This window comes from Populus euphratica, unplaced genomic scaffold (genome assembly GCF_000495115.2).
Source record: "Populus euphratica unplaced genomic scaffold, PopEup_1.0 scaffold511.1, whole genome shotgun sequence".
NCBI classification, from domain to species: Eukaryota; Viridiplantae; Streptophyta; class Magnoliopsida; order Malpighiales; family Salicaceae; genus Populus; species Populus euphratica.
The window spans coordinates 49,433-66,328 of NW_011500388.1; the positions used below are offsets into that span (position 1 = coordinate 49,433).

The 16,896-nt window shown below is 35.3% G+C and overlaps 2 protein-coding genes across 2 annotated transcripts in view; both read right to left on the minus strand.

Moving 5' to 3' along the window:
- Positions 1 to 8,101, minus strand: part of LOC105114312 (uncharacterized) — a 9,638-nt gene extending 1,537 nt beyond the window's left edge. The window contains exons 1-5 of the mRNA XM_011010827.1: positions 7,441 to 8,101; positions 4,473 to 4,667; positions 1,977 to 2,064; positions 1,740 to 1,863; positions 725 to 850 (exon numbers count right to left, since the gene is read on the minus strand). Coding sequence (XP_011009129.1) covers positions 725 to 850; positions 1,740 to 1,863; positions 1,977 to 2,064; positions 4,473 to 4,667; positions 7,441 to 7,925 — 1,018 coding nt within the window. The 5' untranslated portion in view covers positions 7,926 to 8,101. The remainder of the gene's footprint in view (positions 1 to 724; positions 851 to 1,739; positions 1,864 to 1,976; positions 2,065 to 4,472; positions 4,668 to 7,440) is intronic.
- A 4,933-nt stretch (positions 8,102 to 13,034) lies between these two features.
- On the minus strand, positions 13,035 to 16,466 carry LOC105114301 (pentatricopeptide repeat-containing protein At4g28010-like). Its single transcript, XM_011010811.1, has 2 exons — positions 14,242 to 16,466; positions 13,035 to 13,384 (listed from the first exon to the last, which is right to left on the minus strand). Exon 1 carries the CDS (start codon positions 16,419 to 16,421, stop codon positions 14,259 to 14,261), a length of 2,163 nt encoding a protein of 720 aa, XP_011009113.1. The 5' UTR covers positions 16,422 to 16,466; the 3' UTR covers positions 13,035 to 13,384; positions 14,242 to 14,258.
- Between the last annotated feature and the right edge of the window lie 430 nt (positions 16,467 to 16,896).

Consider the following 16,896-nt stretch of genomic DNA (forward strand, 5'->3'; position numbering starts at 1 on the left):
GTGGTCCTTTGTTCGAGGGAAGGATTGTTGGGTATGCGACCAAAGTCCCACATTGGTTAGAAATGGGGAGGATCAAGGGTATATAAAGATGGACAAATATCTCCATTGGTATGAGGCTTTTTGGATATAACTCAAGAGCAAATCCATGAGGGCTTAGGCCCAAAGTGGATAATATCATACCAATATGGAGATAGGTGGTATCCGTAGTCCTTACAAAGAGTGTCCCTGTGAACAGTAAAAGTGGATGTTCATTTCCTTTAATAGACTAACTAGTGATTCGTGATGAGATATGAAACAGTTTTTTTGTTTTCGAAAAGCAAAAACAGTTGGTAATACCAAACAGGTCCTCAACGATCCTATAACTTTTCTAGAACAGAAAGTGGTATCATTAATGGCCACGTTCGGTCATTCGAGGAAAACAATTAAGCCCAAAATGATGTATGATTGGCTAACGGAACACATGTTGCACAGTTTCCAACCATTCACACTGCATATCATAATGGCTCAAGCTGAGGGCTTTGATGTGAAAAGTTTGTCGCCCCTTCCAAATTCTCCAAAAGAAAAAAAGGGCAATAATCCCATCAAATTACATCTAACATGGGATCCAAATGCAACTATGGTCCTTTTTCTTGGGTTCGGTGACTAATAGGCTTGCAAACTTTTGGATTAGGCTATTGAAAGTTGCAGCTACTCTGATTAGGAAAGAAAACAGAGAGAAAAATACCAGAAAAGGTGGAAGCAAGGCAAGACACAACAGCAGAAGAGATCTTGAGGAGATGCAGTAATGAGATGTTAAACCCCATGTTGACAATCACAAACAACAAAGGAAGCAGAGGTGCACCATCACATCCTGTGGACAACCAAGTTTAAAAGAAATAAAATGTTACATCATCATAGCATTAGACTATAACTGTACCATTACGAAAAAGGAAGATTATAAAAGCTTGCCCAATTTCAAACTTCATTCATGTCACAATGCTATGCTCTTCTCTATATTTTACAAAAATAAATCTCTTATGCTTGTTACGGAACTGTAGAAATGAGCCCTTCCATGCATGAAAGTGAGAGATTGAGATGAGGTGTAGCATTATATCACATTCCAATTAACAGAAAGCAAAAGTCTGCAATGTATAAGTTAACCATTTAGCATCAGCTATATGAACATAAATTTAAGAGGATGCCTTTTATAATATGTATAAAATAAATTCAACGAGTTTTTACAATTGTATTTACATTCTATCCTCACATGCATGTTTAACTATATTTTAAATTTTCACCTCTAATACAACAACAACAAAGCCTAAATCCTAAACTAGTTGGGGTCAGCTGTACAGACCCTTTTGCATCATTCTACCCGATACTACACCAAATCCCGAGATATAAAAAGTAATTGCTTGAGTGGCAATCACATAAGAGAGAGAATTAAAATACATCACACAGATAAACATCATAGTTTCAATAAATACATTTACATAAATAACCAAGGCAGTAAAGTAACCTCAATTGTTCAAATCATTCAAAACAATGTTATAATTGAGATAGAACATGAAGAAACTAATTCTTGATACAGATAATACAATGCAGCTTTAATTCCTCTCAATAATCTCTCAAACATGATTAAATGCATCCAATTAAGTTCCATTTATCCAGGTTTATGACACATTATACTGACTTTAGCTGTGACAAACATTGAAACAAAATTAATCTATAAGATGGTGTATTAATAAATCATAGCTTACCACTAGATAAACTGCCAATGTTTAGAAAGCAAACTGCCCCGTCTTTAAGATAGTTTGGAAGCTGACTAAATGGTATACCCCATAATTTCGACATAAATGGTAGAAGAAGGCATACAAACAGTGCCTACAGAACATGTAGACACAAAAAATTTAGACTTACACTCATGCTGCAATCAAAAGACAACTGTTTAAGTGATAGCAAGAACTGAGGATTTTAAATCATAGCTGAGTACCTACTTGGAAAGCAGATCCATAGGAGTTTATTACAAACAGATCTACAGAACCCCCCTGCAATTGATGGAACAACATTGTCTTTATATAACATCAAGATCTAAAAGACAAGGTACTAAAAGAGGCAGAAGTAGTTACTTATCCAATTTCATTTCCATGCTTACAAGATAATTTGGCAGCTTCTAATCACCTATGATAATGATCATCTCTTCTTAAGATAGCAACTGAATCAGTTTTCTGTTGCCATTACTGAAAATGAAATTGAGTTTGAAAACATTGATGCCATGTTGAAATTTTACAACCCCCCGCCCCCCCTCCCAGCAAAAAAAAAAAAAAAAAACAATAAAAAAATGATGAACAAATTGGATATAAAAATTAAATGAAATAAATTGTTGAGGGTGAAAGTTATATAAAACAATAAACTTCAAAAATCATTAAAATCAAAACTAATAAAAATCAAAAGAACGAGTAGTGAATTTGAAAGAAATACAAACTAGACGATATAATTGAATTTTTTAAGGCTAGGCGTGAATACCAAGGTCTAAGAGAGAGAATATAATGGGAGGAAAAAATAAATTCATCATCGTTAAACCGCTATAAATTAGACCACATGTGTCATCCCACTATGCCACCACCAGACATGTTGGATGACACAATAATTAACTAGATTTTTTTTTTTGCCATGGGATGCTTCTCCACTCGCTTCTAGAATGGCATGGATGACGATCACGCATTGTATCTTTTATTTATTTAATAATATCTTAAAATATTAAATTACTAAACAACCCTTAAATGCATTTGAATACTACCAAAAAAAAACTTATGAAAAAGATAAAAACACCTTGCAAACCAATGATTTTGGAAATCAAGGTTAAACTTATCATTTCATTGTATATAAATATAAAAAGACTAAAAAACCCCTTTGATGCAAGTTTAGTATTTTGCAACTTTTAAGGGTATTTATGTCATTTTATGATACAAAGAAAATAAAATGATAAAAATACCCTTGGACTTAAACAAAGAAAATAAAATGATAAAAATACACTTGGACTTAAAGGCTTTTTTTTTTCACAAGGATAATAATCTAATTTTACTATAAAAAAAGTAAACTAACTAAGTTCTTCCTAATTAATTTACATATGATTATTGGATCATATAGAAAAAACAATTTTATCATATAAGTTCTGCAATTGTTTTGAATATAAAAATAAAAAATAAAAAGACAATTAACAATTCATTGTGTTAATAAACAGAGAATTTTCTAAAACCTATAATAAAATACTATTTATATGATCCGTTTTTTGTCACGAATCAAATATTTTTATTTTTATTAAAATTTTTATATATGCAGGTTTTTTCAATATATTTTTATAGTTTGGCGGGTGAAGATTTGAGGGAGGGCTTTAGATGAGCATGCTCACCTTGACTAGTCAAATACTTTTTAAGGTCATGCACGGCTGCTAAGAACAAATCTGTGAGGCCCATGGGCCAAAACGGACAATATCTTGTTAGTGGGGTGGGGTGTTATATTTAGTATTAAACCCTGGCTCACTGGCTGTTCGATGGTGCCAACGGGGTTATTAGACTCCTTAAAGGAGGTGTATTGTAACTAATTGAACACGTTTTGGGACCATACATGGCCGCCAAGAACAAGTCCGTAAGGCCCAAGAGCCAAAGCGAACAATATCTTGCTTGTGGAATGGGGTGTTATACTTGTATTATTTTAAATATGCAGTGTGCATTCGCTGATTCCTTTAAATGAACAAAGTGTAAGAATTAGGCTAAAACAGGTCTGAAATTACAAAAATCAAAATGGTATGCTAGTAGGTGCAGATTAGTGATTCAGCTGAACGGCGGGTGAAGATTTGAGAGAGGGTTTTAGATGAGCATGCTTACCTTGACTAGTCAAACACTTTTTGAGGTCATGCGCGGCTGCTAAGAACAAATCTGTGAGGCCCATGGGCCAAAACGGACAATATCTTGTTAGTGGGGTGGGGTGTTATATTTAGTATTAAACCCTGGCTCACTGGCTGTTCGATGGTGCCAACGGGGTTATTAGACTCCTTAAAGGAGGTGTATTGTAACTAATTGAACACGTTTTGGGACCATACATGGCCGCCAAGAACAAGTCTGTAAGGCCCAAGAGCCAAAGCGAACAATATCTTGCTTGTGGAATAGGGTGTTATACTTGTATTATTTCAAATATGCAGTGTGCATTCGCTGATTCCTTTAAATGAACAAAGTGTAAGAATTAGGCTAAAACAGGTCTGAAATTACAAAAATCAAAATGGTATGCTAGTAGGTGCAGATTAGTGATTCAGCTGAATAGCATAAAAGGATCTATATAGCTAACCCCGGCTAATTTGGGACTGAGGCTTAGTTGTCATTGTTGTCTACTAGTACATCAATTTTTTTATGAGGGATGCCGCGCCACAGTTTAGGAGGACAAATTTTATAGAAAAATTCAAATTTAAACCATAAAATTTATATTGGAAGCATCACAGTATCACAATGAGGTGAAAAATCATCAGATAATAATGAGACATAATACCTCCAGCTGCCATTCCAGTTGCAGCTCCAAGAGCTTCTAAGAGTCCAACAAGAATATACGGAGCTTTTGGCATAGAAAGCATCTCATCTGTAACGATGCCGGCACGGTGCCGAATATGCAAGATGGTGAAGTATACAATAACATATCTGAAAGAAAAAGGAAAAAGAAAAATATTGAACAAAATAAGATCCATTTGAGTTCATCCTGAATTTTTGGAGGCACAAAAAATTTAATCACCCCTGAGAGCAATGTCATTAATTACATCTAAATGCTCCTGACTTCTTTACTGAAAGCTCCTAAATTTAGTTTTGATTTGTGAATCAATCATAAGAAATGGAGATTGGAAAAATTCAAAACGGGAGAAAATGTACATCATAATTAATAATGCTTCATTATTAGCATTAGGAACTTCAGGAATAATTAAGAAAATCACGTTGTACATTCTGAAATATGTTTTTCTTTAAACCTTCATGGACAAACTCATACATTTCTTAGTAAATTATCACTCATCTATGCAAAATTCTTGAAACATTTATCTAATTAAGCCAGGGATCCACAATCAATCGTTAATTTCTACGCCATGTCTAAAATTCTAGGAAACAAGAAGACGCATGCTCCACATTTTAACAGTGAGAACCCCATAGTTTTGGTTACTAATTGCCAAGGTACGTATCAATGAAGTTTGATGATGGAATGTGGAATGTTTTCTTTCTTTTTTCCTTTTTTTTTTTTTGTTATGATTGTGGTTGATAATTGATAAACCAACAAATATCAATCCCTTCCTTTTTTTCTGTTTTCCTTTTGGTTGAATAAACCACTAAATTTTAATGGGACCCTGAAATTATCAAGCCCATTAGTTAAAGGACCAAAAAAAACCCAAAAGAAAAGGGTCCCGTCAGGAGGGTTAGCGTGACTTTCAAAGAAGTGAAGGGCACAAGTGCAATTTGACAAATATGAAGTGAAATGCAAAAGTTGTTTCCGGACCACAAACCAAAAGCTAAGGGAGCGGGATTAGACTATGAAATTAGAAGATCACATGGCCCACCCAATGGTGTCAAAGTGCCCCCTTGACATGATGGCGTCTAATGGAGCTGTGGAAGAAGAAAGAAATTGCCGGTGATGAATGATGATAGCTTTTGCTTTCTTTCTGTCATGGAAATCTATGTGGCGATGAACAAACGTTTTCTAATATTATGTAAGGCTCTCATTCGCATTGGACCCACAAGGCACAATTACGTGCACAAACCCATTTTTTCTTTCTTTTTGCAGCTCTGAGAATATCTCCAAGATTCCTAAAGTCTCGTTTTCTTTTTTCTTTTTAATTATTTATTATATAATAAAGCAGCAATAATTTTCACAGAAAGAGAAGAGAGTTCCCAATTCTCCATTAAAGCATGATTGTCACGACCACATTCAAAAGGTGCAGAAGACAAATAAAGCCTCCAGCATCTTCAGATTTTTGACGTAGCACAGCTTTTTACACTATTATAAAGCTCGATCATTCTTTCAACCGGGAATATTCTTATTTGGTTCAGAAGGTTGGGCATCCAGTATTATCGCACACAAGAGTCAAAAATATGAAAGATCTAGTCTCCATTAATGAAAATTAGCAAAAAAACCTTGAAAATTTATGACTTATTTATTAGTAGGCCTCGATGGTCAGAAAAATTGTGGGAAGAAAAAGACGAAAAGAGGAGGCTGGTACATTATGTTTGGTTTGCGTGCGAGAAGGGTAAGAAAGGATAAGGAAAGGTAAAGATGGAAGATGAACCGTCCCCTTAATTAGATATAAATGAGGGAAAATGAAAGTGGTGAACTTATTTGTAAAAGAAAAGGTTATGAACTTCATTCTTGTTTGGTTGGGGGATGGGAAGTTTAATTTCATAATTACTAATATATCCTTTATTATTAAGTTTTTACTTTATTAATGAAAGAAATCAAGGAGGCTAGCTTATGACCAATGATATGCTGTTGATAAAAGTAAATATATGCAAAAATAAAATACTTTAAAATACAGCTTTGACAACATTTATAAGATAATATGAAAATTATTCAAACAAGTCCAAATTGAATATAAAATCCAGCAAGTGATCCCGTGTACAACACCCAGCTTGTAAAATAATCAAAATAAATTACTATCATAGCGAATCTCTCAATATGATTGGTTGTCTCGAAAGTTGTACTCCCTTCCCTTCCCTTTCAAACCCACCCCTCAAAAATACGGCGAGAAAATTCAAATGCCCCACCCATAAATTAACACTCCCTAAATGGTCAACAAAAATAATTATAATGTCCTATAACGATGTTGCTATCCCCACGGTCCACATTCATGAACACGTCTTGTAAATTATTAATTCTAAGTTTTGCTCTTAAATTCATGAAGTTATTAAAAAAACCAAGAGTAAAACGTAGTTCATTCCTTTTCCTGCGAAAGTGACTTGAAATGAAGTAATTGAATTCTGGAACCACACAATAATTTGAGGTTATCTATCCAAGGAAAAGGATAGTAAAAAAAATGAAGGGTCGGTGAAAAAGGGTCAAAATACATAGACAGAAACCACACGCAAATGAAGCAAAATATTGAATTGAACTTGTCGTCTTATTGCTCAGTGGTAAAGGACAAGTGTACATGTGTAAGACATTACGACTGGGACTCAGTCTGTGACACTTGTAATAATTATAAAAGCCCCCAATTTAATTTCGGATCCATTCCCCCAGCTTCTTAAATGTTTATTTCACTTCCAAATATTAATTCTCTTGTGCTATTTAAGAAAAATACTTTTTTATTTTGCTAAATATGCAATCTGGACGTGCATTATTATTGAAAAAAATTATAAAAGAAAGTATTTGAAGACTCGGCACTGAAAATGAAAAAAAAAATGGAATAAATAGACAGTTAGCAGAAAAAAAATCAATTACCCGAAAGTAGCGAGCTGAGCTAGAAAGAAGGGGTAATGCTTGAGAGGAAGTAGAGCCAGCTTATACAGCACCCGATTCCCTACCCCCAACACTACCGTAACCGCCGCTGCAACCGCCACCTCTACCGTTCGGTCCTCCTTACTCCTGCTATCACTCCCGCTTATTGTCCTCTTTCCATTAATCTCAACCGTCCGATCTATACTCTCTACCACGCCTCCCACAGTCTGATCTCCCACCAAGCACGAGCATGGCCCCGCCTTTTCAGCTTCATTTCCACCCCCCGATCGGTCCCCTGGTCCAACTGCCTCGATCATGAATGATCTGGAGTACTGCCTTGATGATCTCAGGACAATTCCTGGCTGTTGGTCTATGGAAATTCGTTTTAGAGGTAGAGAGAGAATATCTGCCGTACTTCGGTTCCTTGATTGTGCCGGTCCGCTTGGTGGCGTGGGCCCCGTTGTTAACCGCCGGAAACATGACGTCATTATGATTTTAAATAAGGATTCTGTGGGTCGAGAAATAGAAGACAGCAGCGAAAATTTGGAGGGAGGGAGAGAGAGATGGGGGAAATGAGAAAGGTTTGGTGTTTATATATTGCTCAGCGAGAGAGGATGCTTTTAAGAGAGGAGAATATTTAACAAAAATAATAATTGAAAGAGGGAGCCATTTATCGTTTGCGATGACAAAGCGGAGGTCAATTCCAGAATGATTCAGCACATGTTTGGTGTGGATTGGGTAGTTTTGCCGTTGGGGTAAAATTTTAAGATTTTTTTTAATTTGACGATATTAAATATATTTTTTAAAAAAATATCTATATTATTTTAATATATTTTTAAATAAAAAAATATTTAAAAATACTTGTGCACCCTTTTAAAACGATAGAAGTCATGGAGAAAATAATTGGCTTGTAGGCGGTTGTTTTGCACTTGAGTTGTATCTAATTATAGTCATATAATTGGCTTGTATCACAAACAACACATGCACATGAAAATCAGAGAAAATAAAAATATTATTTTATTTTATTTAGATCTCATACATGCAATGTATGTCAGCACTGTTCATTAATTTCTAAAACAATAAATGTCCCTTTTCAGATTTTCTCCTTGATCATGCCTTGACACGTTTGATTCAATGGAATAAAGGGAACGCTCTTTCACCGCTAAAAAACGACGGTAACGGTTACTCCGGCGGTTGAGAGTTCGAAGTTCTCGGATATTGACGCACTGATCTGTGATCGTCTTGTTTGTCTTCTCTGAAATGAATTTTTTTTTTATTAACGTGAGATGTTCGGGTCAGCTTACGCGTATCATGACTAATCTTTATGACCTATTAAATATTCTATAAATTCAGTGAACAGATAAAACACTGTGGAGATAACACACATGTATAGTAAGATTCGAACTAAAAAAAGAAAATAAGTCCCTCACTGTACCTGAATCTTTACAAATAGAATTGAAGAGGGGAGAAAGAGACAGAACCAATCAATCAACCAATCAATCACTTGAAAAGGGGGGAAACACCAAGGAAGGAGAGAGTGGTATAAATAAATAATTAAATATAATAGCTACATTTGTCGTAGTCTGGTGGAGGAGGTATTACCTGCGGGTGAATGTTGGGTGTTTCCAACGATGTTGCTTTTCAAAAAATTAAAAAAATAATTAAAATTTTATAAAATTACAGCTCAACCACCGCATGAAACACCCTCTAAATTAACTTGAAGGGCAACCAATGGCTGTAAAAGAAACTTGAACGAGTTCTGCCATGATTAATTCATCTACAATTCTCGATCTAGGCATCCACCTTTTCTAGCTGTTGCAGATGATTAAGTCACCATTCCTTGTGAAGCAGATCATAGAGCTGGATCACTCCGTCCTTAGTCATCTTCACTATCTTGATTTTCAAACAAGTCTTCGGCTAGGTTATACACAATCATGCCAGGAAAAAGCTTCAGGAAGTCGTCTTTTACCTGATCTCTTAGTTCTGGGAATGGAATCATCCCTTTCAAGATCACATGAAAAGGCAAAGATATTGGTGGGTCGGCAGGCGATTGTCTCGTTTCCTCGTATATGTCCATCGCCTCGATCTGAGGGCAATCCATTATCCAAGAAGGCCCTTATGTCCCCAAGGGTATGCTGATCTAACAAAACTTCCTCTCTCTTCAAATCTTGCCAGACCTGCTCTGCTTCATCTACCTACTTGTCTCTTGCGAGCATCATATATAACCATGTCCCTGAAAGAGAACATGTCTGGCCGATGATACCATATTTCTTTGCGCAGGACATTGTATAGCTGAAGAACACACACAGATCCTAAATCAATAAAAATCGCATGTGCACGAAAGATATGCGAAATACTTGTAAACATCAATGCAAATTAATACGGCAGTGTGAATATTTTTGCCCTTGAAATAATTGAGCTACCAAATCGTCAGGGGGGAGAGAGAGAGAGGAGAGAGAATTATTCCAAACAAAATTTTGGCTTCTGATCATCCACTTGTAGCTCGCTCAAGAATAATAGAACATCTGTTGAGATGTATCATGTTGTCCAATAAGATTGTGAAAACATCCAGAAGGAAGAGGTATTGTCAAAGCGCTGGGAGAGTCAAATGCCTGCATGTGCATGACTCTCTGTCTCTTTTTTCACTAGTTTCACAACTGCAGGCTTGGCAATCCATGTAATTTTAACCTCGTCTAAACTGAAGAATTTCTCATATCCATCAGAAAATTCAAATCATTGGGAAAGTTATATATAAAAGGACCTCTATTTCTAGCAAATTGCAATGAGCATCCTGTCTGTTTCACAAGTTACTCTGCATACTTGAATGATGGCTGGCATCTTGTAATTTTTAGTAGTAACACTTTGCAACTGCAGTTAATGTTCATGAAAAATGCTAAACCTATAAGAAAATTGTCATTAGTTACATCAGCACATTTGTTTGGGGGTGTTTGGAGCGAATTTCAACATGTTTTTTTAATTAAAATTTGAATTTTTAATTTATAGCAGCCACACAGTCATTTTTGTCTTTGGTATATGGATTTAATGAACTAGTTCAAACCAAAACATCAATTGCAAAATCTTTTAGCAGTGCAAAAAACATTATTCATCAGAAAAGGGACAGCAACAAATGCCTAAAGCAGCAGATTCAAGCCTGATCTAGAAGCTAAGCAAACACACTTCTACAGAAGCATCTTTTCTCAAAACCTGTACTGCTCCTCGAGACCGAGCCAGAGTGATGAAAAGATAAACCCACCCACCAAAATGGCAAAACAGATAGCGAAAGTGAAGCAACCTCTGGTGGCCCAGAAGAAAAAATGAAAATGTTCAAACACCAGGCTCGTACACAAACAAAACAGGACACGATATGCATCCAAATCTCAGGCAGCCTGACCATAAATTACAGGCCATGACTTTTTACTATGATTAGCGACTACCGCCTTTGCATACCATAAAACTCAGCCATAAACTTCGTTAACTAGACACATCAGCTTCAAGCACTCGCTAGATGCTCAGGTAGACTACTGCACCACTATATTTACAGAAAATGAACAAGCTTCGTCCATTTTGCCTTGTTTAGCATTCCGGTAGACCGTATTTATAAAAAAAATTGATTTTTTAATTTCAACTTATTTTTTATGTGTGTTTTTAAATTCAAAAATAAATTCCCAGCAACGCAACAAATGGTTTCCCTAATAAGTAATAGCACCCATCCATACAACCCAGGTGAATAAAACCAGATCGTTTTTGACGACAAACAATTCAAGAACCACTTTCCTCTTCGAAAACCAGATCGTTTCTGGCTTCGTTTTGTAGGGGCTTGTAGTCTGTTTTGTGGCTTGTGAGTTGCTTTCCTTGTGATGTTTTCGTGATGTTTCAAGGCTAGAGAGAGCTTTCTTTTTTTCTCGGAGAAGGGATGGGGCCCCTGTTCAAGGCTAGTTGAATATGTAAATTAAAAATATTAACATTATTATGTGTTATATATATATATATATATATATATATATGCAATGAACAAATGTTGGTGAATGCCACCGCAAGAAACCATTGCACGGAGGTGGTTGCCAGCCAGATGGCTGCAACAAGGATTGCCAGGCGAAGTTTGGAAAGCAAGCGATGGCGCTTTGCTTGTTTTTAAAAAAACCAGGGGACACTTGTTGACGTCAATATCCTTGTAAAGTGTGTCTTCTGCGAATCAAAGACACCGATAAATCCATTGTTTTTATTTCTCTCTGACATAAAATATAATGTCAAATTATTCAAACAATAGAATCCACAATAAATTAATAAAAAATAAATCAGTTGGTCAATATATTCGCTCGCACATGTGCGCGTGTGGCTGGTTGGATTGGCAAGCATGCAAAGACAATTGCGTCTGTGTGTTGCAATCAAAATAATATCTGTCAAGAATTCAAAATAATTGTTACCGGAATAACAAATATGCTCTGGGACATTTGCGTCCGATGAACACCTTGAATTTTTATTTTTCTTTCACTACTTGGCCTGAAATTCAACTTACATGATTTTGTTTTCCTAGAGTGTTTATTTTTATATTACAATATGCTTATCAAATTAATTTTTATTAAAAAAATATCAAATCAATATTTTTTAAAAAGTTTTTGAATGATTTTAAAATAAAAAAAAATTATTTAATGTATTTAATTGTATAGTATACTATATTACAATAACAAAAATACACTAAGAGAATATTTGAAAGTGTGATGGCTGTTATCTTTTAAAATATTTTTTTAAATATATTAAAACAATATTATTTTATTTTTTATATTAGCACATTTAAATAATAAAAATATCAAAATATTTTAAAATTTTAATTTAAAGCAAATATTTTTAAAAAATAATAAAAACTGGTTGAAACTCAATACCAATACACCTAACAATCACCTGCAAGTTATTTTATTGATAAAGCGAGGAAGTTTCTTACTGATAAAGTAGAGCTAAAAATGTACTAATCTGCTCAGCATGATCTTTGAATATTTTCCTTTGGTCTATAGTCTAAAAAGAATAGGGAAAAGCCCTATCCTTTTGGGAGGCTCAAGGATTTCAGTTTTTTCCCGTAGTCGTTAGCGGCGGGGGATTAAGTTTGGTATTGTGTTATAGAAATGTTTTTGAAAAAAATTTAAAAAAAAATATTTTTTATATTTTTATTTTAAATTAATTTTTTTAATATTTTTAGATAATTTTAATATTGATATGAAAAATAATTTTTAAAAAATAAAAAAATATTATTTTAATATATTTTAAAATACAAAATACTTTAAAAAACTACCGCTTTCAACTTCTTCCTAACCACAACAAATATTTTGATTCTTTGGTCCGTGAATATATCAAACGATTGGCCTCTTCCCCGGACGATTAACATGGAATCGACTGGTCCCTTTTTGTATTTTTATTATCATTACACGTGAACCGTGTGTCTCCATATTAGTGTTTCTCGGGACTCATGCTCGGTTTTGTTCATCAAGCTCTCTAAGCTGTCCGGTATCCTGGTTTGATGTTGTATCCCGGGTTAAATAGCAACAGTACCACATATTTTCCGGTGGAAAAGCTCTGTCAGCTGATAAAGAGGAAACTGATCGATCGAAGTTGCAAAGAAACCAAATAGATGAGGTCTATAGCTGGTTTTCTGGCCAAGATGAATTTTCCTAGGCAATTTTACATGGGAGGAAAGAATGTTTTAACAGCACCCTCACTGACCTAGTTTTGTTGTAACTGACGAAGATATCAACAAGCAGAGTTCTACTTTCTGAGTTTTTCTGTGTCCTTGAAGTATCATATTGCCTACAAAAGCTTCTCCCACCTTTCCTTTTCTCCTGTTTCATATACTCTCCCAGCCATGTTCGCCACCATCAAAACCACGTCAAGGACTGGGATTCCTGTATATCCATTTGCCAACGCTGCTCCTGGCTGTTCACATATCCATCATCTGCGCCTGGTCCACATAATATTCACATTCTAATTTGCAAGAATCTTAACAAAACTACCAAATACCAAATTATAGCTGCAATAATCGAAACTAAAAAGGAAAAAAGTTAAGCGCTTAACTTCCACACTTATTCCCAAAGAAAGAGTCAAGCGCTTAACTTCCACATTTATTCCCAAAGAAAGAGTCAAGCGCTTAACTTCCACATTTATTCCCAAATACCACTTGACTTGTACGCAGAAAAACATGAGGAGAGAGATGGAGCTCCCAACTCCTCCCACATCTGTAACTGCAAAAATTACTTCCACCTCTTAACCATTTTCACCACCTTCGATTCCAGTAATGAACAGACCATACCCACAGCATTAATTCAGTGGCTTAATTCATTGGTGCAATCAATAGTCACTCCAAATAACTTCCAAATACAACCACTCTGGTTTCTTATTTTTGCATTAAGCTTTTCTTTTAGAAAAAAACTTGCTTTGCTGATGAAGAAACAGGCATGGAAGTGAGAAATTCATGGTGGAGGTAAATAATGATAAGAACATGTTGTAATGTATCATGAATTGTACAAGGGAAAGGGGGTCAGCAAATATGGGGCAATAAAAAGAAACCAGAACGCTACAGGGACTGACCTGTTAACGAAGCTAATAAGATCTGACTTTCTATGAAGCCTTAGAGTTTCATCCTTACCAAACAAAAAGAAAAGAAAATGGAAAAACACTCCTCGGTGCTTAACTATGAAGCGTGTCTTATAGAATCCTCGGGGAAGAGGTTCATAACAAAAGTGGATGAAGCACACAACAAAAGAATTCTAAGCTTTACATACAAGTATCCTGTGACTGGATTGTAGAAACAGTGATCACCTAGAGATGAAAAAATATCAAGCAGCGGATATTTGGAGTTTTGGGTTAAACTTCTGTATTTTCATCAATAACTCGTCACAAGAGATGCTTGTCCCTTCTGAGCTTTCTGAGGAAAAATTTGGCAAAAGCTCCATTACATGAAAATGCTCTGCGCTATTACAGAGAAATGTCAGGATGGAATTGGTTATTTCCAAGTCAAGAATGACACCCATATCTGCCATTTGACGAAGGAGGTTTATGACTTCTTCTATCTCATCATTCAAACCAAAGCCTTTTATTAAGGAATCATATACATGGTTGTCTGGTGTAATGCCAGAGGCAATCATGCTGTCAAAAGCACCTTTTGCCTCTTCCATTTGTCCAAGTTTTGACAACCTGTTTATGAATGAGGAGTAAGTATAAGCATCTGGAGTCAGACCCATCTGCTGCATGTCGTTGAGTAATTCTTTGGCAGATTGAATATCCCCTGCTTTCAGAGTCCCGTCAATCATTATATTGAAAGAAATGGTATCAGGTTCACAGTTTGATTCTTTCATTTCTTGAAACAATCTTCTCGCTTGCTCCAAGCTACTCTCCTTGCACAAGGATGCCATCAATGTATTATAATCAAACAATGTAGGGCTAAGCCCAGAAATTTTGATTCTACTAAATAGTCCTTTTGCAAAATTAAGCATGTGCATTTTACAAAATCCATCAATCATGACACTGTAAGTGGTTGAACTCGGAACAAGCCCCAATTTGTGTACACGTTTCCAAAGTTCCATGGCCTTGTCAATAATCCCTGCTTTTATATATTCTCCAATTAAAATATGACAAGTAAACAGATTACCTAAGCCCCCCCTCTCAGTCATTGTATCATAAATCTCCACAGCCTTGTCAAGACGTCCTTCCTTGCACAGCCCTTGAATCACAGTGTTGAATGTGATTACATCTGGCTCAACATAATTCCCATCCTCCAAGAGAGAACTAAAAAGTTTCATTGCCTCGTCAAGCTTTCCATTATTGCAAAGTCCCATTATTAGGGTATTATAAGAAACCACCTCCGGTCTCTTCCTCTTCTCCAACATTGTTTCAAAGATTTTAAAAGCATCTCCAATGCAGCCTTCCTTGCATAGTCCATTGATTAGAACATTATATGTCACGGTACTAGGCTCTTCACCTTTTTCTGTCATTAAATCAAACAAATCCAAAGCCTTCCTAGCCCTCCCATCCTTACAAAGCCCACCAATCATACACGTATAGGTATAAACATCAGGCTGAATCCCCCTTTCGGTCATAGCATGTAACACAGCAGTGGCTTCTCTCCAAAGCCCCTTCTTACAAAAACCATTTATCAAACAACTATAAACAACTACATTTGGAGAGATACCCCTTTCCAACATCTCATCGAACAATGCCTTCCCTCTGTCTAAACATCCTTGACTACAGAAACCACTTATAAGCGTAGAATAAACAACGACATCCACCTCCAATTCCTTTCTCTTCATCTCCCCCAACAAACGCATTGCCTCCTCTACTCTACCCTCCTTACAAAGACCATCCATCAAAATACAATAAGTAAAGGAATTCGGTTCACAATTTGACCCCTCCATTTCAACTAACAAGTCGACAGCCTTTTCCAGTCTTTTCTCCTTACAAAGTCCGTTTATAATCGTATTATAACTAACAGTATCAGGCAAAATATTAATCCTTTTCATTCTATTAAACAAATCCAATGCTCCGTAAACCTCTTTATTTCTACACAAACCCTTCAATATTACATTAATATTATACACTCCAACGATAAAACCACGCTTAAATATCAATCCCAAAACCCCTAAAGCTAACTGGGGCTTCTTGGCAAACACAAAACTATCAATTAAACCACTCAATGATATAAAACTTGGCAAAATCCCCACATGAGTCATTCTACTATAAACAGAAAAGGCCAGTTCATGGTGTTTGGACTTTACCAGGGATTCCATCAGAGAATTGCAAGCTGACTGAGAAAGCAATGGACTTGAGTCGACTGCTTTGTGAAACAGAGAAACTGCCTCATTTGGATGAAAGTTATCGGGTTTGGCACAAAGACTTCTCAACTGGGCTTCTACATCGGAAACTGAAGAGGATAGCTTGGGGTGAAGAAGGTAATTTGGAAAGGCAAAACAGCTTTTTGTGTGTGAATACACTGATCTTTTCATCGCCTGTAACTGCAAAACGTGAATACAGTTCAAGAAAACATAAGGGGAAGAGAGGGTTTTAGGAGAAGAGCCGGTTTCGGGGCTTCTTAAAGCGTGTTTGGTAATTTATTAAAAGTTGTTTTAAAAAATATGTTTTTATTAAAAGTATATTTAAATTTTATTTTTAACAGTAGCAAGTTAAAATTTATATATATATATATATATATATTATTTTAAAAAAATCAAAAATTTTAAGAATGCGTAACGAGCTTGTTTTCAAACAAACTCTAAAAATTGGTTTAAAATAATAATAAATATTGTTTTTAAAAATATTTTTATTTAAAAATATATTAAAATAATATATTTTTAAAAATTTTAAAATTTATTCTTGATATCATCTTATCAAAACAATTCAATAAATATATTAAAATAATATATTTTTAAAAATTTTAAAATTTATTCTTGATATCAACTTATCAAAACAATTCAATAACAC

What these genes read in the sequence shown, in the direction of transcription:
- LOC105114301 (XM_011010811.1), bottom strand. Translation starts at nt 16,421, where the DNA reads ATGAAAAGATCAGTGTATTCACACACAAAAAGCTGTTTTGCCTTTCCA.